Here is a 24467-nt window from a genome sequence, read left to right as displayed (position 1 = left end):
GTCAGTGTGCCTTAGATGAACCCCCAGTGACTTTGTGACCTCTTTTGCCCTTTGCTTACTATTAGTCTAGAACCCATTGGCCTCTCTTCCAATGTTTCTGCTGGGGCTTGTGCCTGATGTTTCTGTTAATGAAGAATTTTTTGGTTCTCTTGTGTTAGAGTTTGGACTTTTGGACCAAGTGGACCTTTCTGCCCCTTTTCTTCAGATTGCCATTCCTATGTGTTTGCCTTAGAGGAATATATGGTGATGTTGTGTGTTCGTGCACTGGCGCTATATCCGTGGCTCCACAGTATCTTTACATAACAGTCTCCTCACGCTGGACTCCACACCGCTGTATCATGATGTCCATGACCCCAAAGTGTATTAGGATCTCCTTACAGTCAAGCATGCCATGCTGTACTCTCTCCAGGTTTTTTTTTTTTTTTGGGGGGGGGAGGGGGGGGGCTTGGGTTGTTTGTTTTTTGTTCTTTTTTTTTTTCACTTACGAGTTGTAACAGTTTAAAGCAGTGCCTGTTTAAAACCTGTTCAGCCATATATGCTTTTAAAAGGAGAAGCAAGGCAGGACTAGATTAAAGTATTCTGTGAAAGGAGACTAAATTGAACATGATCTTTAATCTTGTCTATACTCTGGCTAAAGTTGGCAACTTCTTCAGAATTGTGGAGGAATTGTGTGAGCGCAAGTTCAACTATAATTATTTTTTTTGATCCATGATGGTTGTAAGAAGCCCTGTATTGCAACTCTGAAGCCATACGTACTTATATTATACAAAATAAGGTGCATAAAACATCACTTAGCACATCTGACGGCACACTTACATATGTAACCATCATGCACACAGTCACATATATGCTTTTCTGCTACTTTCAGAATGATAACAGCCTGCTTCCTTTTATTTTCCCATTTTCTTTAAACAGTGATAATGGTGATAATGAAAACCGATATTTTTAATTTGAGAGTTTCATCACCCCCCCCCTCCCCCCCCTCGCCCCTTCCCCCCCACACACAAAAAAAAATGTTAATGTTGACATACAGAACCAGTCTAGCAGAAAAAGCATATCTAGAACAAATCATCATCAATTGCTTTCTAATTACAATGACAATATAAAAATGAAGCAAGCTTACCTTAGCTCGGAAGGCTAATTTTTGCTGTATCCAGGCAGTTCCCTCTGCTTATTCACTTGAAAAGGGAAATCCACTTGAATACTGAAAGAAGAAGTCTTTAAATAACTGAAGAGTGAGGGATTTTAGGAGTCCTCAGCTGAGCTCCTGATCCACTTGTTCTAGCGAATTGCAAAAACCTAGCTCCGGTAGTAGCTCAGAGCGGCTTTCCTCTCTTCGCCTATTCTGTGGGCTGAGACTCTGCAAGAATAGACCTGAGACGGTGCTGCATGGGAGAGACAGCGGGGGGACCTTGGCACGGAGTTGGACCAAACTCTAAATATAGCCCAACCCACTTTCCGTGTAGTTCTCTTCATACTCTCAAGGCAGATGACCTTGTCAGAAAACTGACCTCACAGCATGTCACCCTCTGCAAAGAGAGGATCTAAAGGAACAAGACTGCAATGTAAGAGGACAGAAAAGCAATCAACCATCTGCTTGCAGCACATGAATGTAGGTATGAGCTCTATTTTTATGGCAGTTGCAACTGATCAAGTCATAATATGCTTTATTTGATCATTTAGACAAATGTGCTGCATGCCAGTTCACAAAAGACATTTACAGATGAGAGATTGAATTGTAATTACTAATCTTGAATAGAGAGCATTGACACAGATGAAAAGCCTGTCGCCTTTCCTCCTCTCAAAAATGTTAACTCAGCAAAGTGTGTAGTATTTCCCTTTTATATTACATCAATCTTCATTCATATGTAAAAGGTTTCTGTCTATAAGAAAATATGTTTTCTCTCACTCTTACAGTGAGATTTTTAGAAAATGTGATTTAAATCCACAAGCGTGTATTCCAGTAGCATATAAATTTGAGACGCTAAGGTGGCTTGAAATCGCAGTGCAAGCTACAATATCTGTGACCACACTGCTGAGAATTATGTAGTATATGCAGAGGAGGAAGCAAGAGAATAAGAGGCTTAGAAATATAACCCTTGGGCTTTGGATAGGCAACCATCAACAGATGGTTTATGATCCAGGGAGTTTGCCACTTTAACTCTATGTGGCAACATGTCAGGGTATTTTGTTCTTAACCTGAAGGAGACTTTAATTTGATATGAATCAATCTGAAGCTCTGTCAAATGGACTTGATATTGCTATGTCATATGAAGACTTGTGAATAAAAAAAAAATAATGAATAAATCTCAACAATTTGAAATGCCTTCGTTCACATCGTGTGTTAAGACATAAAAGAGAGTTGGGGTAAAAGCTTGTTTGCATTATTGTTCTTTAATGGGATATATTTGTTGTCGTTGACACATAGCTAAGTGTATGCTACATTTTGTGTGTGCATGCAATTTTTAACGCTCAGAGAAAACCTGAGAAAACGTCAGGTCTGTGATAACATTATACTATAGATGTGTGTGTCTGCAAAATAAACGAGCCAAAAAGGTGTCAATTATACCAGTGGTTGGTAAAATATTAGTGCCTATCTTTGAACAATAATGTAATATGGGCTGTTAAGTTTTTACAGTGTGTGCTGTATATTTTTTATGGACGCCCACTGTTTTTGGCAAGTTCCTCTGTGTAATTTTGTCATGATCCATCAACTGCAAGTCCACAGGGTCAGCCAGACTCTGTGTGTTACCTTCACAACAAGAACTACAGCTGTGAAGCCACAGCTGCTTCCCAAGATAGTGAGAGAACAGTAGGAAATGTGAATCTCCAGCAGTACTAAGAAGAGAGGTATCACATCTGGGCCATACTACATTCCTGGGCAAAACTTAATCGTAGTCAGATTTAGGCTGGAGCCCACCATTTAAGTAGCTTTATGGAGTTATTCCAAGTTACTCCCCCCCCCCCCCCCCCCCCCCCGATTTACATGTTTCCTCCCAGTTAACAAAAATAAATGTTTGTTAGGAGTGAATGTTATAACTAATGAATTATGTTGGTTGGATGTTTGACTTTAGGACCTAAAAAAGGAGCAAGTCTTCCTCCTGGTAGACAAAAGTTGACTGACATATCAGTACTGGGGAAGTAGCGAGATTCTAAGTGTACATCATGCCAACATCATTAACCATGGATAGCATAATGGTGTCTACACTCCAGAATGCTACCCCTGCTGTGATCCAGACCAACCCAACCAATTCCAGCTTGGCAGTGCCACCCCTCTCACCAGTGCTGGGATGTTGAAATCACCACAGTTCCCCTCCCTGAGAGCATGAAAGATTCGGGGCTAAGGGAGGGAACATGTGCTGTTCCTCCACATCACAAGCTGATACTCTTTGTCCTCCTCAGCAAACAGCTGGAGCAGCTTCCATACATGATAGATCAGTTCTTAGAAAAAAAAAGGAATCCCGGTGCCCATGGGTCATTAGAGCACAGGAATTGTAATACCTTACCAGGAGCTGTGACACATACATCTCTTATACAAATATCTTGCAGAAAGGGTGATTTCTTGCTTACACAAATGGTGTGATGGGTGGTTTTGGAGAGGGCATGTTCATTTTCAGGGGGCTTTTATAGAGCACTGCTGTTCATGTTTACAGGACTGTTAATTAATGTTACCTGACCAACCATTGTAATGTGAACTTCCTACAAGTAGGAGAAAAGGATTTAAGAGTGATTGTACTATTTTTTCGAGATGAATGAAACAGTATTTTGTTTAACAGCACTATATGCTCTGTTTTTTTGTTTGTTTGTTTGTTTGTTTTTGTTTTTGTTTTTTTAAAGATGGCTTTTGCATGAGTCCTAGCCACACCACAAAGGGGGACATATAGCATGGGGTCAGGTCCTAGTTTGTGCCTAGGTTTTGCCACACTCATAGCTTGAGTTTTCTGTATGATGCTGGATGGTCTGTCTGCTTCTTTGCAGACAGTTTTTCTCTTTGACTACCCACCATTCTTTGGTAGTATTTCCTCTGGGAAATTCCCCACACTGGGGAATGATTTGGATCCAGCTTTTCCAGATCCCAGGCTGTTTCCTCTCAGATGCCTGTTAAGATTGATAGCTACTTCAAGCCAGCTTTTGGGGGTTCTCCCTCATACGATTGTGCGTTCCGTAACCGGTTCTTGTCAGCTGATTTTTTCTTTGATTAAACCCAAATTGCTAGGCACTTGTTTAAAGATCACTTGAAACATTTTACAAGTAAGATGTATGAACAATGTCTCGGCCAATTTCCAGGATGGCCAAAATGTATTCTTACTTTCACCATTCCCCTGCTGTTCAGAGTTGGATAGTGTCTTCTTAAAATCCTAAAATTTGCACAGTATCTCTAGCATCCTTTGAGTTGTTTCTGAAGTGATTGTAGGGTATTAATGCCTGGAATCTGTCAAGAAGTGAAGCCCATTTTACAAGGTCAAGTATTTAATTATTTTATAACATCCATCCAGTACATTTTTAAACAGCCCAAATCCATGCTACTTATAAGCAAACAAAATAAAACAATCTTCAGCTTTACCCATCTCTCTAAGAATATGCTTTTAAACTGAACTTGGAGATTTAAAGAGATTACCAGAAGTAAAGGGTAGTTTTTGAAAGAACAAAAGTACGAGTAATGAGGAGAATACAGCGACTCGTGGATGTCATCTTGAGCCTTCACTCATGGTGTCATTGGCTTAAGAGTACTAGAGCAGACAACAGGAGTGATGTGCGCTCTGTGCTGATGTGTTATTTATTGTATCTTCAGGCTTTGGGTGCTCTTGTTTGACAGGCCAGTCATGAAGAAATCAAGTTGGATGGCAAACAATAAAATGGCCTGTCATATTCCTAACACGTCAAATCTTTGTGTTTGCCCTTCACCTAGTGTGGGTGGTGCCATTATTTTTTGTGTGAGACGGGGATGGGATACCTTGCAGGAGAAGAAGTTGTTTTTATTAAGTGGAGTGAAGGATGGCCTACTACTTTTAGGTCTGAGAAGTCTATTACTGTGTTGTGTTTGTTGTTTTTTTTAAATCAATTTCTGCTTATAAGGCAATATATGAACATGGTGAAGGTCAAATTACAAATAGGCTGGGTTGTAGCTGTGCAATTGTGGCTGTACTGCAAGCTAGGCCTAACCTTGGTCCTGTGAGGCTGATTCTTGTGTCCTTACACATACACAACAGGGGATTTCCTCTGGTCTTGTTCTCAGATATGTCCTTCGTTTTGTGTTTTGGTTCACTCCCAAATCAATATATGTCAAAAATGTATTTGGAAGTACCAGTTTTGAATATTAAAGAGAAAGTGTTAAAAATAAGGGAAAAAGGAGAGATGGTTGTTAGAAATGTTCTGTGGGAGACTCTTCGCGTGGCCCAGTCTGGCAGGTAAGTGTATCTGCACTAAATGTTTTCTGTCATGTCAGAAAAATAATTTGAAATTACACCTTTTTTTTTTTTTTTTTTTTTTTTTTTTTCCTGAAATGAAGGTAGTGCTTTTAGTTTAAATGGCCATTCACTCTAAGAAAGAGGAACCTCAACTGAATATCCTGTCACCAGATTTGTCAGGCAGTTTGTGGTAGATGTGTCTTCTGAACCACCAAGGAAGGAGCTTACAACTGTGAAAGCGTATCGTCTTTGTAATGCAGACTATTGCCGGTACTTATAAACTATTACCTGCACATCCTACAAACTGTTTACAATAAGCTCTGCCTCGGCACAGGCTTAGGCAGGATGGGGCTAGGAAAGGTCTTATGCTGTCTGGATGTTCCCTAATGAGACAAAAGTGAAGTTCTTTTGAGTCTTCAGTAGGACTGTGTCTGATCTTCCTCAGTTGCATATTGTGTGCCCTTCAGGTATGTCTCACAAGTGCACTGTAAAATACATTTTGTGAGTGTCTTGGCAGGTAAAATCTGCAGTTTAAGGGACACTCGCAGCTATGAGGACTTACTGTTGTGCTGGAGTAGGCCAGTTTTGGAAGAGGAGCTCATACAGATGGGAAGGGAAATGAGAACCCAGACCTTGGGATGATGGAGTGCTGGCACCATGTATAGTTATTGTTCAGATTATCTCAGCCCAGACATGGAGGCAGTGTTGATCTCTGTTGCAAAGGGCTGACAGTTAAAGTTGACAAAACAATGGCACTAACTGCTGCTCACCTGCAACAGAGCTTCCTTCATGTGCACCTTCATGCCTCCTGGTACTAATAATATATACCAGTTCATTCACAGTTTTTCCTTTTAGTTCCAAAGTGTCATAATAACCAAGTATTTTAACGTCTTACAAGTGAAGGGATTTCATTTGATTCATGACCCCAGTGAGAAAACTATGAAAACTTCATCAGTGTTTTAAAACTGGAGTTTCAAAAACTTAAATGAAAAAAAAAGAAGGATCTTCATTAATTTTTGAAGAAAAGAGGCACTTTGCTTAGCCATATTGTCATTCTTTCTTGCATCAAAGATTTTCTGATGAGCTGTGATTATGTCCTTTGATGTGATTAAATATTCATTTTTCATTACTGTCAGTATACCTGTTCTTTAACTGATTTCTAGGACTACAGCTTGTTTTAATGCAGTGTTCAAAATGATTTAACTCCTTATTCAAGTAGGTAAGGGGGTGATTTTAATTCTTTTTTCATAATCTGTCATCTGGATTTCTCAGTAGTGCCACTGGTGGTGATGCATGCTCATGATGTATTATTTGTATATATATGTATTATTATTTACCTTTCTGGGGCTGCCAGTGGGCCATTTCCAATTCAGAGAGAGCAACCTGAGAAATGAAGGGGGTATGGCCCCAGATTACTTTTTTTTAACTGATCTGTTTATAACCATTTTACCACTCTTCCCAGCAATTTCTAAAGTACTGTCGTGATAAATAGGCAGCAACTGATCTGAAGAACTGTATTAATACTAAACTTTGCATTCTTAGCAGTTCTGAGGGGTTCTCAGAAAACTTTCATAGTCATCTGGTTTTAAACCATGGACACAGGCTGTTGGAGCAATTGTTAGCTTTGTAATAGGAAAATTCAGAGCTGTTCATTGCCTACAGAGGGGGAGCTTAGCGAGGGTTGTCCTGGTAGACGTGAAAGAGATCCTCCTTTGTGTAATACCAGTGCCAGTGACACATGGATCAATGATTTGGGACCTTTCCAGGTGATGGTTTAAAACGCTCCTTCCCTGTTGCTGCTTTGCACGACTGACTTCTCCCGCTGCTATGCACCACCTTTTAATTGTTTCCAAATGCATGCTTTTGTCTCCTTATCACTCTCTTTTTGTCAGAGAAATCGTTGTGCTTGGAATACTTCAAAATATTTGCAAAGTTAGACCTGTTTTCTTACTTGATCAGCCCCCTTGTCAGGCCTGTTTCATCTAAAGGACCTCACCTGTTCCTTTGGATGTTGGTGGGCATCGTGCCTGGGCCCACCTGAGCTTCGTGTTTCCTGCTGCCTCAAGGGATGGTGCTGGAGTGGTACGTTTAAATACTGTTGTCATTACGTTTAGGCCAGCTACTGTGATCAGCACAACCTTGGGGGGAAAAAAGAGGCTTTTCCATTGAACAAGGATAAACCTAGGAGCCAATTTTGCAGACAACTGCTACATTTAAAAGAGAATTAGATGATCTTGCACTGTGTGTGCCTGGTGGGATATGCAAAGGAGACACAAGAAAAATTCAAGCAAATGCATTGACATTAAGATTAATTAATCTGATTCACTGCAAATTTAGGTCCGTTTTAAATGAAAAAGTATGAAAACAATAGGAAGGTCTAGACTTCAATTTTATTTTTTCCCTGACCTCCCTGTCTGTTCCACTCTATTTTTACTTCCAAAAAAAAGGAATCTAAAATGGCAAATAAATAAATAAATAAATAAAAAAAAAAAAAAAACTTCAATACATTTGGCAATTTACTCAGAATCAAATATTTTTCGATCTGCTGGATTTAAAGCTGGGAGCCCTGAGAAATATTTTTCTCCAGATTAATGAATACAGATCAGTACTGTTGAATCAGCCAGTAAATAAGAACATAATCTGCCAAGCATCCTGAAATGAATCCATCATAGCATGCCTACCAAACTGAATGAATTATGCTCACCTACAAAGTAATGACAAGGACATATTTTCCTGCACCAGACCTGAAACTAAAAATAGAGCCTAGCAAATACAAAACCTGTTTCCACAGCATCCATGGACTTCTGTTAGAAATTGAAAACACAGGGCCTGTTTAAATTCTGGCTTCAGATATAAGGCAATTTTAGAACAGTCAGAGGAGGGTGGAAGTCAGTGGGAAGAAAAGGGAAAGGGAACGAAGTTTGTAAAAAATAAATTACATACAAGCTTTGTTTTCCTATAAGGAATTGTGGATTAGTACTGATATACAACACTGGTGGGATTGTAATGAGTAGTGCAGATACTTCTGTAACAGTTCAGACCCATGGGCTCTTTTGGCCCAGAGTGACTCTCTGACTGTGGGTAGTGCCAGATACTTCAAATAAAAGTTGAAGCAGTCTCCCTCGTGGCTGCATAAGACAGGTTCCCTCCAAATTCTGTCACAGAGATTAGTTTAACTGGAAGAAATGAACTTTTCCCGTACTGCCCTGCTTCACCAGGGATCTTCTGGATGCCAAATAAATGTCTGATCTCACTAAGCTTCCAGATTAAAAAAAAAAATAAAAAAAAATTCCCCCAAACTAATTGGAATGATTCCCTCAAGTGTCTTTGAGTACATAAGGAAAATAATATTTTTCTGTTGTAAGCTTTCTTTTTAATTACATGTTCATTGTGCCTATATTATGAAAAGTTGCAAGCACCATACCTCACCTTTTCCTCAAAAAACCTTCTGTTCTCTTTATCGTCTCTTCCTATGAAGTTCCCATAGCTTCTGTCATCCTTGCTAACATCCTCTATCTTTATTTCTGTGCTAGAATGGCTCAAACCACAAGGCTCATTTTCCAAAGAATTTTAAGATTATTTTCTGTTCCTTTTCAGCTGTAACTTTTTCTTTATTTGGAGGCATTTTAAGGAGATCTTCCTGGTAAAGTTTCACTTTTTCAGTCAGTTAAGCTTAGTCCTTAAAAGAATGAGTGATTTATGCTGTGGTCGTTGTAATTCCTGTATTAATAACTTCACAGTAGAGTAATGGCATTGTAAAGGTCAAATGCCTCAGTAATGGTGAGTCAGCCAAGCAAGCACAAATTCGCACTAGCTAGTATTGACAAAACCGCATTCACATCAAAGCACGTGTCATTACCTCCTGTAGCATAAAGTTTTTTCTGCCTTTAAAATATTGGAATAAATAACAAAGTAAATATACATTCTTTGTGAAGATAGTGGTTAATGAAGATGATATTTAAAGGGAACCTGTTAAATTATCAAAATATCTGTGTGCCTCTTTATGTGCACGTCTATACACCTATGTACATGTTTGTGTGTTAATGTGCATGTATGAATATATTCAGTATGCCTATTGATGTACACAGACTTAGAGGTCAGAAGCCCTTGCATTGAATCAGTTGAAATAATATCATCAATATCATAAATGTGAAGGTCTATTCATGGAAGGGGGAGGCAGGTGTTATGCATAAAAGTTTTTTTCCATTTCAGCATGGTTCAAAGTAAAATCAAATATAAATACCTAATGACTAGGAAGCCTGTTAGCGTGTGCCATAGTGCTGATGCAATACTGGAGAAAAAGATGAAGAGTGAGCTCTGGAATTCATATTTATTTATCTATATCAAGACCGTTACGTGATCGTTCAGACTTCTTTGATGACCTTGTGGTTCCATAAGGTCTACCCACCATGGGAAAACAGATGCAGAGGATTGCTGTGCTGAATAACATAGTCGTTTTGGCCCCATGTTCCAGCAGTGCTTCGCTGCTCATTTGCACCACACAAGAGATGAAAGTCAACATTGTATTAATCAATTAGGTTCTGCCTTTGCGTCAACTAGTTATTAAGGAAGGATTTGTCCTCTCTCCTGTTTGGGCATAGAGGAATCTCCTGGGTAGCTTGACACCTCGAAGCAGGGCAGGCAGTGCTGCTCTGATACAGGCATGTTTGGAATCTGAGTTGGATGCCTCCGTGTTTATTCACATCGAGTTATGATTTATTTTGTGAATAACCCCACTGACCTCAAGGTAACTATTTGCACAGGGAGATACACTGCTTAACGTGAGCAAGGGTGGCAGAGTCTGGCCTGTGGTACTTGGATGCCCACAACAAAACCATCCTGTCATCACTGGAGCTGACATGGTGTCACAAACAATCACAGCTCAAAACTAGCTACTGCCTCAGCCAGGATATGAATAGCTGTTTCTGGAATAGACAAAAAGTCCTACTGTTGTATGAAGTGAAAATACTCAGGTACTGCAGAAAGATGTGCAAATGAGAATTGCTTTCACAGATGTTTGTGGAGTGTGGGGACGGACATTGTTCCCCCTTCCCTTTCTAGCTGAAAGGGGAGAAGGACGTTGCGTCACGAAGCGCAGTCCATAACTCAGATGGGCAGTGAACAGGTGGTACATTGTTTGTCAGGCTATTTCATATCATGGAAACCATTTGTCCAGTTTTAGATTGCTGTTAGCAGCGGGGTATCTTTTAGTTATGAGAAAGAGAAGACGTTATTTAAAACTTAGACTGCCCCTGTTTGCCTTTCAGAGCATGCCAAGTGTTTTTTTAAAAAGGAATGCTTAAAGATCACAGGCATTTTCCATGAATCTATTTAATGCAACTCTTATTTATTTCCACTGTGAAGTAAATACTCTGAGAAAGAGCTGACTTAGCAATTCAGTTCAGTGAGACATGCACAGGTATATTCAGGAATGGGTGTTTGGGGCTCAACCGGGGCTGAACAAGAGGGGACTAGTAATGATCTCTTGGGAGTTCTTCATTTTTATTGTGGATGTACAACCTGCTTGGATGCAGTGCATCCAGGACCTCAGATACATGGAGCTAGATATGTAAAAGGTGGTTACTCCTCCAGCATCTCTTGAGTCGGAACAAGAGGGATTATATACCAAAGTCACCGATGGGCTCTCAAACCCAGAACCTCTTCTACCAAAATGCAGCTTAAGAAATTTGCTGGAGAAGGGCCAATATGAAGGGAAACAAGCCCATGGTAAAGCAGGATGATTCTACTGGGTTACCAAAACATATTTTATACTTTCAAGAGTATGGTGGATGATGTAGTTTTTAAGCTTCTTCTACAGAAGTATCATACCTGAGACTCCAAAATGCCCAAAAGACCTAAGTGGTCAGTGACTTCGGAGAGGCTGGGGAAGGAGCTGTTGGTTTAGAGAGAGCGGCATGTGGTTCAGGAGCATCAGACATCCTTGGGAGGAGAGAAAGTAAGAACCCAGCTGATTGCCACTTGAGCTGTAACATACAAAATTTGTTTGTCTCCTAAATCTTTCACCTGCTGCCTTGTGTAAGGCTGTACAGGACCAGATACACTTTTTTGTGCTTTGGGGCTTTGGGCAACCTGGGCTGGTGGGAGGTGTCCCTGCCCATGGCAGGGGGTAGGGACAAGGTGATTGATGAGAGGTCCCTTCCAACCCAAACTGATTCTGTGATTCTGTGATCTAGCACTTGGGTGGTCACAGTCCACTCATTTGATGGTTTGATGGCTATGCCTGTGGAGAGAAGAAAGCAAGTAGGCCAGCTTAGCAGCACTGTCCACTTAGTGCATACATTTGTGCATTTGCCCTGGTCTTGGAAAGCAGAGGGTTTTCTTGGTGCATTCCCATTCAAGATTTCTTAGTATGCATTAAGTTGCAAGTAAGTGCTGCCAGTTCTTTCATGTCATTTGTTTTGGTCTGAATAAAGTTTGTTAACATGTTTATCTTCATTTAAGAGTTAGTTTTTCTTTCTTGCTGCTGTTTCTAAAGCTATTGCAGTTTGCCAAGAATCTAATCTATATCAAATAAGATTTCATGACAAATGACTTCCAACTTGCTAAAATATTCACTGATTTTCTTCAATTGCTAGCTTTAAGTTCCCCAAATTTTAGAACTCTTTAACAGCTGTCACAACCCATTTTTAAGATGCTGACTGTTACATGAGCTCTTCAAAGTGTGAAAAGGAATGGAAGTTGCAAGACGGTACTTTCCAGGCAGAAGTATGTATGTGCATTGTTACCGATGTGGATTTTAGAAGCCATGGTCTTATTGCCATATAATGCATAGTGTTGCATCTGGGGATGATGAATCTTTATTCCTCTCTCCCAGTCATATTAATTCCCCTATGCTTATATTTTTTTTTTCAATATGTACATATTTCAGCTGCAAGTATTAAATAGCAGTCAGACTTGATTTTCTCTCTCTGATGTCTTTTGGCCCTTACTTTGCTCTGCTTACTGCTATTGATTGCATAGATATTATGTAATAATCAGAAGTCAAATCTTCCGAGCTTCGTATTATGCTTACAGAATTTTACTGTTTCCATTTTGGAAATTAGCGAATTTTTACTGATTCTTTTTAAAATAAATAACTTTGTCTTTGAACTGACAGCTTAAAACTTGAGCATACAGGACATTGCAACAATTGTGAAATCCCTGCAAAGTGGCAAAAATATTTCAGAGTATTCCAGATACAGAAATTGAATAATTCAGTTGTAATTATTCAGTTAAATAGATGGTAATGCTTCTGGCAATGACTGGGTAGTAATTCAGTCTCCAAAAGAAAATTCTGTGTTGGAAATACATCTTTTAAAATCGGAGGCTAGTAGAGCACTGGTGAATCGGAGGCTAGTAGAGCACTGGTGAAGGAACAGTCCTTGTGGATAGGGTTTTTGTTTTTTTCCCCAAAAAATCTCTCTGCAGATAAAAAGAGATGAAGAAGAGAATGGATGGAGACAATCTAAATAATTTTCTCTGAAAGCATAACAATTTTTTTACTGTTATGGGCATTCTGCTTAAAGGTTAGGAATGGTGCCTTTGCCTAATTAATGTCATAAGAGTCACACAGCTAAAATTGTGTGATCTTTATATATATATATATATATATATATATACAGTACAAGATTATACAAATCTTAAAAGTCTTCCTCTTATAGGTACTTGGTATTAGTGAGGCATTTTGGGCTTCTAGATGGAGGTTTGAGTGTTTTCTGTGTGTTTGTGTGTGTTGGTGTGGGTTTTTTTATTCCTCCATCTGCAAGACTTGTCCTTGTAGGAAGAGATGACTTATTCCAAAAGAACTGTCAACAAACTTAGCAGGAATTATGTATTTTCTTCGGTGATCCTGTGGTCCACAGAGCCATTAATCTTTAGTAGCAGAACTGTTTCTTATTTTGGGGTCTAATGATTTGTTGAGATAGGTCTGTAATTCTATATGATGAATGCAGTGCTATGAATCTAAGATAATGCTTTACTTTTTCTGAAATAACACAGAGAGATGTCGTGCAACTTGAGGTGTTGTAGTTTATCAGATACATCTTCTTTTTCAATTTAATTTTCAATTTCAATTCAGTTTAATTCAAGTGGGTTTCTGGGAGGATTAGACATTTCTACCTGTGATGCTGCAGATGGCACCAACTGTGCAGCACTACAGAAAGACATGGAAATATATTGCCTGCCAGATCAAATCCTGTGAAGAGGAGGGAAAAACTGGGACTTTTCCTAGAGTAAATTTTAAATACTGTTTTTTTTAATGATAAAAATTTATATTACAGCTATACTTATTGCTAATCTTGAGATTATATCATTTTGATAAGATTGTAGTTAAAGATCTTAATCCGTATTTTAAATGCAAAGAAAGATGAATTTGAAAAACAGCAATTAAAACCCCTTCTTTTTTTCTCATCAGATCCTTCAGATGATGAAGCGATTGAGAAACCAAGTGATAAGACAGCAATCCATCAAGATCCAGATTCCAAACCTGCTGTGAAAAAGAAAAGAAAACAGGTTTGTAAGTTTAGCAATTACGCAGAGCACTTAAATGATACTGTGTAGGGGAATGTAGTCCCCATTCTTCCACTATGGGACAGACAGATTTCTTCACTTTTTGTCTAATCTGTTCAGGTAATAAGATTTTTATCATAAATTGGGAGAAGGTTAATTATTTTTGCAGTATTTGGAAGTGGTCTTATTCAAGTATATTTCAATCATAATTTAGCTCTTGTTTTGTGTGAGTTGAGATTGCCAAGCTGGTCTGCTGCAAAAGTGACGGTCTAATGATAAATGCCTGAGTGGTGCTACCAGTGTTTTATCCTCTGATCTTTTCCTTTTCCCTGCACATGCAAGGTCTTGAAAGCTGTGTTTTAAATGTTGTATGACGTTTTCACCCATGCATGTCCCCTTTGAAATGTCCACGTGAGGAAGAATTTAGGTCTACACGGACTGATGTTTCCATAACCTTGCACTGTTAAAAGCTTCCTTTAAAACCAGTAAGAACTTTGTTGTTCAGCAGTATGTGGAATATACCCAGGAAACAGCAGCAAGGTCTTTGGCAGATGGCATCAGTTCAAAAGAGCTATAGCTCAGTTGGTTTTAAGAAGTCTCTTGTTTGAAAGTTTCTTCTGTCTTCCTTGTATTGAACTGGAGAATGGACTGACTGCTTGTCAAGGAGCTTAAATGACATTGGAGGCTGTCTCTCCTTGAGGCTATGGATATTAATTTAGACCCTAGGTCAGTATTAAATTCACTTTATGACGCCTAGGCAATACACCAAGTGAAAATCACTTGTAGGTATGTCCTTTTTTGTAACAGAGAAGTGTAAGTAATACAGTAATTACCATGCGTTTGGGTGTCTTTCCAAGGAGACCAGGAGTGAAGTGAGCCAAATGTCTGAACTGGTTCCACATTTTGATTAGGAAAAGAGAGAACTAAGTAATACAGCAGAAAGCTGTATTGCCTTTCTACACTCCTTACCTGGGAATCAGATGTGAGGAATTCAACTCAGCACGGATGCCTATGGAGCCCTTTTTTATCAAAACTGCCTTCATGTACACATTTAGAAGAAAGTTAAGATGGTTTATTTGGAGGAGTTGCTTTGCTCGTTCTGTGAGAACATTAGAAAGGATAGCCAACACAGGTTACCCTGCTGAGGCGGACTGAGACTGCTCAGCTGTAGCACAACACCTGCCCCAGCTCTTCTTTTAATATAACGAACATCAGTCTGTATTTTGGAGCAGGGTAAGTTGATCTTCCGTCATGAAACTCCTGGGTGCAAAGTTTTATGGGAACTCAGTCGTGTGTGTGTTGTTGCATGTATTTTAGAGCAAAATGCTTGCAAAGTTGGATGTACTTACAGAAAGCTAGTTGTTTTCTAGTTCTTGTGCATGTGACATGACCTATTCTACTCACTCATCTCTGTCTTATTCACAGGCTGGAAGCTATTCTGCAGTGGACTTGGCATCTTAAAGCCAGTCAGGAGACAGCCAAGTAGAATTATGAACATATATGTTTCCAGTCTGCAGACTGTCCACAGGCTTACAATGAAATGAATAATTTGTCTCCAATCTGAATGGAGCATTGATGTGTTTACTTTGTCACGAACTCCAAAAGTCAGAGTATATGGCTGACCTAGAATGTAAACTTTCACACACACACAAGAATGTTTTCACTTTACATTTGAATTTCCAGTAACTTGGCAACATGTAAAGAAAAAAAAAGTTGTGTTAGAAATATAATACAGGAAATATTTTATGTTATGTCCATGATTAACAAACAAGGAATTTATGACATTTTAGTTCATAAATCAGTGGTCTCAGCACAAATTTCCTGTTTTCTGCATTTTAAGAACTTCCATGTAAAAATAGCATAAAAACACAGAGCACAGGGGAGCCATGTCAAAACCCAGCAGGTTGTCTGCTCTGTGTCATGCATAAGAAAAACATGCAAATGACCTTTTCCTAAGAGTGCCATGCAAAGAGCTATTGCATGAGTAGGTAGGCAACTAACATTTGGTTAAGGGTCAGAAGTTCAGTCTAGATCAGACACCTAAATATTTTGGATTATAGATCATCAAAGCCATGTAGATTTACAGCCATTCACCACCATTAAGTTTATTTTTCTCTTATGGCATTATTTTTAATGTCTGAATAAAGTGGACGCTTGCTAACAGCATGCCATGCCTAAATATATACATGCTGCTGTAAAGGAGATTTTTTTCAGTCCTAACATGATTCTCTGAGGAAGCAAGGCTTTCCCTACAAGCCTGCCATCAAAAGAAAACACACTGCCTTGAAAAAAGAAGCCAAGACATTTGATGATACTTTTAAGCATTTGAATGAAGGGTTACCAGTGAGAAAAATTTGTTTCTCTTAGAGACTTTTTTTCAGCTCTGCATTTTGTTCTTTTTCACATAGATACTGTTTGGGAGCGCACATGGTGTTTTGCAGATACATATGTAACAGTTTATAATGTATGTAAAGGGAGAAATGAGCCCGCAGTGAATGAGTGGCATTTTTCTGTATTCTGAAAGGCTCATAAACAGCGGTGACGTTTCGTAGGATAAGGAACCAACATATCCTATGGGAAGAATGAGATTCAGATTGGCTCCATTCTGGCTTTTTGATTGCTTGGTAGTGTCTCTTGAGTAAATCGATCCAAAGGCTTGTTCTCTACGTAGAATGTAATGGTGAACATGGAATTTATGATTAAAACACCTGGCAAGTGGTCTTCAAGTATCTATGGACAGCTGGGATGCATAAGGGTAGAGCAGGACCTGAAGGCAGAGGGTAGCTCTGTTTCAGTCTGAATGTCTGGGAATGCTAACAGCAGGGCTAGGAATGAGGAAATGTATGGTGTTGTTCTTATAAGCACTTGAATCTGAGTCAGGACAGAGAGTTAAAAAAATAAAAATAAAAACACAAAACTTATGTTAAACCTGGAATGACTTTCTTAGCTGAAGTGAGTTGTACTTGCAATCTCTTGATTTCTAGTGAAAATAGTATCTGCTTATTCCTGACAAAATCACAGGGACAGATCTTTACTTGTTGAGGGAAGATATATTTCTAATCACAGCTTCTCACAGCTAGGTATTGATCCAGGCTGCGTTATATTCCAGCCTTAGCTATTGAATGCCTTGCCTACTCTAGCCAGTCCCCAGACAAATCTGCTCTGGTAGTTCCTGACTATCATTTAAAGCCTCCACCAGTTTCAGACCCTCTTTTATACATTGCTGCTACTTTAGCAAGTGCAGAGATTGTGTCACAGCACAGAAAATGAGGGTGATCGATAGAGGTCATTTGTTTGTGGAGAATGTGGTGGTTCTCTGTTTTCTGTAACTACATTATCAAGGGAAGTAGGGAGAAAAGGGGAAGTGAAGACATAACATGAACAATTAAACTCCCCAAAACACCTTTGATAAAGATATGAGAGTGGGCACGGAAAGGTGCAAATGTGCTGGCCTGGCTCATGTACCACAAGTTGTCATGAAGTGCCCTCCTGTCAGGGTGGCAGTGCAAGTGTTTGGAGGGGCTTGGCTATTCTGAGCATCAGTTAACTTTCCTTTGGCCCTGTTGAAGGAAGGTACCCTAACAAGGGAATGAAGGAGCAGATCCTCTGGCTTTCGGCCAGGCTCCTTTTCCTGCTGATCCTTTGCCTCCATGCTCAGGGACTGGTTGTCCATGGGATTTTAATGTACCATGTTGATGAAACTTCTCCATGGCTTCTAACAGGAGCAGATTTTCCAGCCAAATGTGTCCTAGTATCAAGGAATTTTTTCCTGCAGCTCAGCCTGTTTCCCCTCTCCTTCTCTCTGAGTCATTTATTAAGGTCTAAAACCTGTGTATGCAGAATCATTTGCATTTCCAGGAAGTGGAAGTCCCTACGAAAGAAAAAGGGAAGAGAATTGCTATGCCTGTAAACCTGTACCTTGCTTCCTCTCTTTTGGACAACTTTAAGTGGCTTTCTGACAAATCCTAACCCTGATTTATGGGAACAGGGACTCTGTTACAAATGGACCAGTTCAGCCTGCTCGTTCAGGCACAAAAGTGGGTTAATAGTCACAACACGTGTTGGATGAAGATTATTCTGAAATGCAACATGTATTTTTCTTACACATATTTGACCCTGCCTGTTATGAGAAGACAAAGCACAAATGGGGCAGAACAAATTTGAAACATGTTTTCCTAAATTTTGCATTACAAATGTCAAAGGAAATACAGAGCATGATTATTGACAATTATTCTCACCATTTTCTACCATCTTTCACCATCTGGATTTCACATTAAACCCAGATATTTCAGAGCACTATTGGCAAAATTTAAAAATGATCGCATGCAATAATAGAGATTAAAGGTATATAGTTGTTGAAATGTTTTGTTCATGTTTTCCTCTTTTTCTTTTTTAACTTATCAAAGTCCATGTCTCACTATTTTATGAAAATGTGACTGCAATCTGTATGTTTCACCTTTCCATTCTTTTATTCCTCTCGGTTACAGCAACATAGATCTCAATTCAAAAATTACTCCAGATATAGGTAACTGAAAGAAATTGATCTCTTCTACAGGTGGAGACATTTGGTTTTGTTTGTTTTTCCCTAGCCAGCATTATATTTCCTGTATTTTTCTCTTGCTTCCCTTTGTTGACTTTGTTTTTTTCCAGGTGATACCTGATACTGAATCTTTTAATCTTTTTTTTTTTTTTTTTTTTTTTTTTTTAATATGTGCTTTGCAGCCTACAGAGTGTTTTCTTAGTCAGCCTGAAGAAAAACCAGAGAGCGCTGTAAAAGCAAAGAAGAGAAAGAAGGTACGAATGTCTTGGGGTGTGGGTGGTGGTGTAAAATTCATAACTGGGACAACCCTGTGATGTGAAGCAGCATAACATTGCAGCCTCTTTCAGATAAGAGTAGAAGTTCACACTTCTTTGATTTTACTCAAAATACCTGTTCCTCACCTGAACTGAACCCCGCTCAAGGGTTTTGTATGTCCACATGCAGCTTGCAGGTGTGGCACACTGGGAAAATGTAACTATCAAAGAAAATTGACATTTCAGTTTCTGCAGGATCTGCCCAGTTTCATCTGTGTAGCAAGGCTTCAGCTGCTGTTGCATCCTTTGCACCAAGAACTGTCCTTGTTCCCTCTTCTCCTCCTAGCATAAGTATATAAATAAATACTCTGGATTGCCTCCCTGGCCATGCTCCATCCTCACCCTCAACAGTACACACACTGCAGGCTAGATGGAAATAACATGGCACCAAGCAGGTTAATTGTCATTTGGGACAGCCTGTGTAAATACTTGGCTCCCTCACAAGGCAGAGAGGTGGCTTTTTTATATTATGTCAGGCTTTTTAATCAGCTGGGGAATGGGAAGAAGGAAGAGTGGGATTTAGCTTTAAATGCAGCTGTGGCAAAGCGACCGCAGAGCTTGATCCACTGCTGCCAGAGTGAAAGCATCCCACCACAAGAGTGGTGAACCAGCCCTAGCAAAAAGACCCCATTCCCAGGCAAACAACAGGCACTCAGTTACACCTTTATTTTCACTGGCACTAGGCCACTGAGATAACATCCACAGCCTATTAGCAAATTCATCAAGAAATATTTATCAGGCTGATCTATTGTTTCCAAACAAACTGCAGTATCCAAAAAAATAAGGAAAAAAAATAAAAAAATAAAAAAAAAAAAGGAAGAAAAAGAAAAACTTTACTTTTAAGCATCTGGAACAAATTGGAAGAAAAATAATAAAACTTCCTGCATGAGGAATGTTTCCCCACAGCTCTCCTCGAAGGAGGAGAGTTTGCTCAGGTGTCCTTGCTCATAGTCTTATGGACTTTCTCATTAGTGTTAGGCTTCTCCCCTCAAGAGTGCTGTAATTATCCAGGAGGGATCAAGTGGCCCAGAGAGTGATATAATGGTCCTGAGGAACAGCCGCTTACGCTGAGTTACCAAGTGAAATGAGTCTGATACTTCTGTGTTATTGTCTGCTAAAGCAGAGGTTCCCAAATGTGGGTCACTGAAGAGGCTGGGGGTGGACAAGAGCATTTCTCCCTAGTACCCTGCATTCTGTATTTGTTAGGAATAACAAAGAAGAGGTTTGTTTGTAGGCCTCATGAGAAGGCTGCGTGTACTGCAGGTGGCCTGTGGCCATGCTTGGGAAAGACAATTATTGCAAGGCAGAAAAATACAACAGTGTAAAATGGCTGTGAAGCTTGTGAAGGAATGCCACAGGTTCAGGTACAATAGAAGCCAACCAGATGCAAATCCACTGAAAGTGGATTTGCAATGACTGCAGAGGGCTTTGGGCCATGCCAAAGGTAGGCCAAAGGAAGGCCAAGAGACACCCCTCCACAGTTGCCAAAAATGATTCTAGCCCTACCTTGTCCCTCTGCAGTCCCACTGTACCTCACAGATACATATCATGTTGCCATATCCTAGCCACACTCTCTGTCTCTTTTTCACTTCCAGGCTTATACTGCCACACATCCTCATGACGGCAAGTTCATTTTAGTTTACGCAGCTGAGAAACCTCAAGCTGGCCTTTCACAAATTAATTGTTTCTCAGTGAGCATGGGAGAAGCTTCAGATCTGTGCCGTTCTCTCCAGACTGCCTCTATCCATGCAAATCTGTTGTAATCTAAAATGCTGGCAGACCATTCAGATAACAGGAATCTTGGGCTGGTCTACCCCCATGATCCGTTTAATTATGTGAAAAAATGCAGCAACACTTTCTTTTCAGTGAAAATTCAGACCTGTTATTTGCTAACATTCCTGAGGCATAAAACACAGTCATTATGAATTCATGTCAAGGCTCAAAAAAATATTTGTTTGGTTTAAATATATATATATATTCTGGAGGGGCAAAACAGCTGCTGAACTCTTTCTACTAGACTTGTGTTTTTGTGAGCTTTTAACTCATTTTCATTGTACTTCCCGTGATATGATGTATCCTATGAGTCTAGCTTACCTCCTTCCCTTCTAAAAAGAGATAATTGCCCTATTTTACTCAGAATATACCTGTTTTACATAATCACTTGATTCCTGTAATTAATGCTTGAAGAGTAATAAAAAAATAAATTATGAAAAAAAAATCAAATTTCAAACTGATACTTAAGTGTAACAACAGGAAACCCCACAAAAACAGCTTTCATTTATGTTTTAGATAAGGCAGCATTTTAGGTGAGTGAACAAGATTTTTTTATCTTCAGGGTCACAGACCATCGTTGTCAAAGTATCTGAACTTGCTTCTGAAGTCTTCATTCCCACTAAACACAGTCTTGTTCCATTGTAAGAGCTTTTGCTAATTGAGCTTTAATTAATCCAGTTACCTTTATGAAGTTATGGAGGAACATTTATTCCCTATGGTGTTAGCTACCAAAAGAGCAAAAATTATAGGAATGCCATACTTAACACCATTGCTTCTTTTTTAGAAGAAAATATCTGATGTTCTGGAAAAATCCTCTCCGAAACCTGGTGTCCCTGAGGATCTACAGAATCTACTTAGTCAACATTTTGGTGCAAGACGTTCAGTGATTGAAATAGAGGAATTAAAGCTGTCAGGTAACTTATCCTATTTTAATAGATAAATAATGTGACACTGGTGAATTCCTTTTCTGTAGAAGAACAGGGATTTTTTTCAGACAGGTCTTAAGAGTTGTACTTTTTATTGAAATATTTTATTATACTTTATATATTTTATACTTTGCTCTTTAGTAGAGGAGTTAATTTATTTGAAACAAATGTGAGGATTTCTTGGAGTTGCAAAAGTGAAAAGAAAAAAAAAAACATTTTTAAATATTTCTTTTAATTATAAAGAATTAATTTTAGGAGCTCACCTTTCTCATAGAAATCATATGATTCCTAAGTAGTATGTTCCAAGAAGACACTGACTGAGAAAGACAGTGAAAATAGTTTTAATTTCTGGGATTATCTGCATCTATCCAGATGCTTAATAAGAGGGCTGAGAGGAGTAGACAAAGAAGTAACAAAACATGATTCTGACATGGTTATGAAATATTGAACACAATGGATTTTCAGGGAGTGGCATGAAATGAGATGGTAGTTTTGGTCCAAGTTTAAAGCAGACAAGTTTTAACCGTGACTAGCACCCTCTTGGTTTTCTTTTTCTGTCTCCAATTAAAAGCCAGAGAGAGAAAAGGCAAAGCTGGACAGAGCAGGGTTAGCTTCCCTCTGTCAGCTAGAGGTTGCCTTAGAGGTAAAGACAACATTGAATTTGTGTACCTCTCACTCCACAGATGAAGAGGCACTGTCATTTTCTAGGCACTGGCCATTATTTTTTGAGATGGCATATGAGGAACAAACTGCACAATAACATATCTTCTGCATGTACCATTGATACTTCTTGAACTGCAGGTGATCTATGCCCAATCTAGCACCCTTTTAGCCCAGCAGTGCTTTTGTCTTTTAACATGTAAACTTGCCTTTCTAGATAAATATGTTCCTCCTTAGTATCCATGATTCTAAGTTGACCCTTCTTTATTTCTTTGGGCTACATTCAGCTTTCTTACTGAATCAAGAAAACCTGGAAAAGTCCCATATAGATTGCTTTGAAAAGCTTCTGTTAAATATTTCTAGACATTCAGAGTTTTTAGCAAATAATAAATTGCTTTGGTCTCTTTCTTATTGAAAGAGGCCTTTAGGCTAATGAAGTGACCCATTTCCACATGGATTGGCTCTTGTGTTGCATGGGGATTTTTACTTTTTATTTTTGTGCTGGGAGTTGGAGGCTTGGAGACCTAAGGAGTTTACTAACTTCTACAGCTGTCAAGTCATTCATGTCAAAGTACTGAGCAAATAAGCAAATATTTGGAGCTGTGTGTTCTCGTTAACTGACACAGTGCAGAAGGTCAAATTTGTAGTCAGCTTTTGGTACTTTTTATGGTACTTTACCAGCTACTGCCCTTTGCCACCAGCATCAAATGCATCTTTTAAACATAATTTTAAAATTAAATCAGCTGCTGATCCTTCATTTGTACACAGTGAGCTCCCTTTGGAGTTCAAGTCCCAGTAAATGTCAATCTCTGGTTTTAATAGAAAGGACTGGGACAAAATAAAAGTATTTAGCAAGACAGCACCCATTAAATGGAAGATGTAGTGGTGGAGAGTGGCTGTTCTCAAGAAGCTGCACAGGCAGGACTTTTGGCAGGATTCAGCTATAACCAAGTTTGTCACGCTGTCTGTTGCAGTAGAAACCATGGATTGAGAGTGCCAGCATTAGCACAATGTGCCATCCATGTGAACATAAATAACGTGCGTAAGGAAACCTCCTTAATTTAGTTCAAATGTATCAGCAAACATCTCATTCCACAGACAGGCACCCTGAGGTGCAGTGCTTCATGTGGAATGACTACAAATATGTGGGTCCCTAAAGACAGAGTTGTTAATGCTCTGAGGGAGTGTATTGTTCCATCAGGCAACAGAGCCTTAACAGCTATGGCAAGTTTTCAGACCATCTAATTTTAATCACAAATTTAAGATCCTAGAGTTCTGTGTAGGCACTGAAGAAAAGAAGTACCTTCCAAACTACCTAATTTAGGACACTGTCTTTCTTCATTGACTCTATATGTACCTTCAAGTCAAATGGTGTGCCTGCCACAGTCCTTTTCATATTTACTAGCTAATGTAGTGACCAGGTAAAAGATCAGCAGCCAATGGGGAAAAAAAAAAAAAAAAAAGGTGTCAAAATGCAGTATAAGGGTTACCATTAGGGCTAGTATAACTAGGTAGATTACCACAATATGAAAGGCCAAAAAGAAAAGGCAACTCATTGACAGGAGAGTGACCAACATCTGTCTCACTTATTAGTAGGTTCTTGCATTTACGCAGTATGAATTGTCTGGGTGATCTACATTTTCCGTCTTATATTGAAGTAACATTCTAGCAGGTTGACTGTAAGGCTTTTGGCTAAAACCTTTAACTGATTGTGGTAAAGACTTGTTTTGAAGTATGTGATCACCTTTGGGCAGTCCTGTATTCAGGGTTTTATGGTGGGAGAAAAAAAAAATGGAATTACAATTGGGTAGGGAAATGTTACTCTCACTGACTTACACAATTTAAAGCTTCATGTACATGTGATGTCCTTGAATCTCTTTTTACAAATGGTAATTTATTGATGGTGGATTTTAACACAAATGTGATTTCATCAATATAACTAATGGCTATGCTGCAAACATTTATACTCATTTTGCGGTTAAAAGTACGTCAACAAAAATACCTCCTCCTTTATGTTTTCAGATTCCTGCTTCTTGCCAGCCAATGATCTCACACACAGTTTTTCTTCATACCTGAAAGAGAGTGAGTTAAAATGTTGGTCTGGATGAGATGAAAATTGTATGAAAACCATTATGTATGCAGTATTATTGCAGTTCTTCTCTGCACCCCCAAATATTTTTAATTATGAAACATTAATAACTTCTGGGATTATAGTTTTTTGTTGTTGTTCTTGTTTACTTGTTTGTTTTGTGACAGGTCTTGCTTTTCTGGCTCATTCTTACAAAACAACTTTTTTTTGACCAAAATGTTTTAGAGTTTCTTTTAATTGCTTGGGATT

General features: G+C 39.0%; 2 protein-coding genes across 8 annotated transcripts in view; one reads left to right on the top strand and one right to left on the bottom strand.

Moving 5' to 3' along the window:
- FILIP1L (filamin A interacting protein 1 like) overlaps positions 1–1327 on the bottom strand; it is a 200125-nt gene extending 198798 nt beyond the window's left edge. For 2 of the 3 annotated variants that reach the window (XM_035314955.1, XM_035314956.1), the window contains exon 1: positions 1124–1326. The gene's annotated coding sequence lies outside the window, so the exon portion shown is untranslated. Of the gene's footprint in view, positions 1–1123 lie in introns of all 3 variants that reach the window. The other variant, XM_035314954.1, reaches the window with a different exon arrangement.
- Positions 1–24467, top strand: part of CMSS1 (cms1 ribosomal small subunit homolog) — a 233461-nt gene that overhangs the window by 200584 nt on the left and 8410 nt on the right. For 3 of the 5 annotated variants that reach the window (XM_035314965.1, XM_035314968.1, XM_035314967.1), the window contains exons 2-5: positions 13822–13919; positions 18639–18710; positions 21328–21457; positions 24152–24211. In XM_035314965.1, the coding sequence (XP_035170856.1) occupies positions 13822–13919; positions 18639–18710; positions 21328–21457; positions 24152–24211 (360 nt within the window). Of the gene's footprint in view, positions 1–1373; positions 1617–5353; positions 5409–13821; positions 13920–18638; positions 18711–21327; positions 21458–24151; positions 24212–24467 lie in introns of those variants that run through there. The other 2 variants (XM_035314964.1, XM_035314966.1) reach the window with 2 other exon arrangements.

The sequence above is a fragment of the Oxyura jamaicensis genome, chromosome 1, assembly GCF_011077185.1.
Source record: "Oxyura jamaicensis isolate SHBP4307 breed ruddy duck chromosome 1, BPBGC_Ojam_1.0, whole genome shotgun sequence".
Classification (NCBI taxonomy): Eukaryota; Metazoa; Chordata; class Aves; order Anseriformes; family Anatidae; genus Oxyura; species Oxyura jamaicensis.
This window is presented reverse-complemented; position numbering and strand designations above follow the sequence as displayed.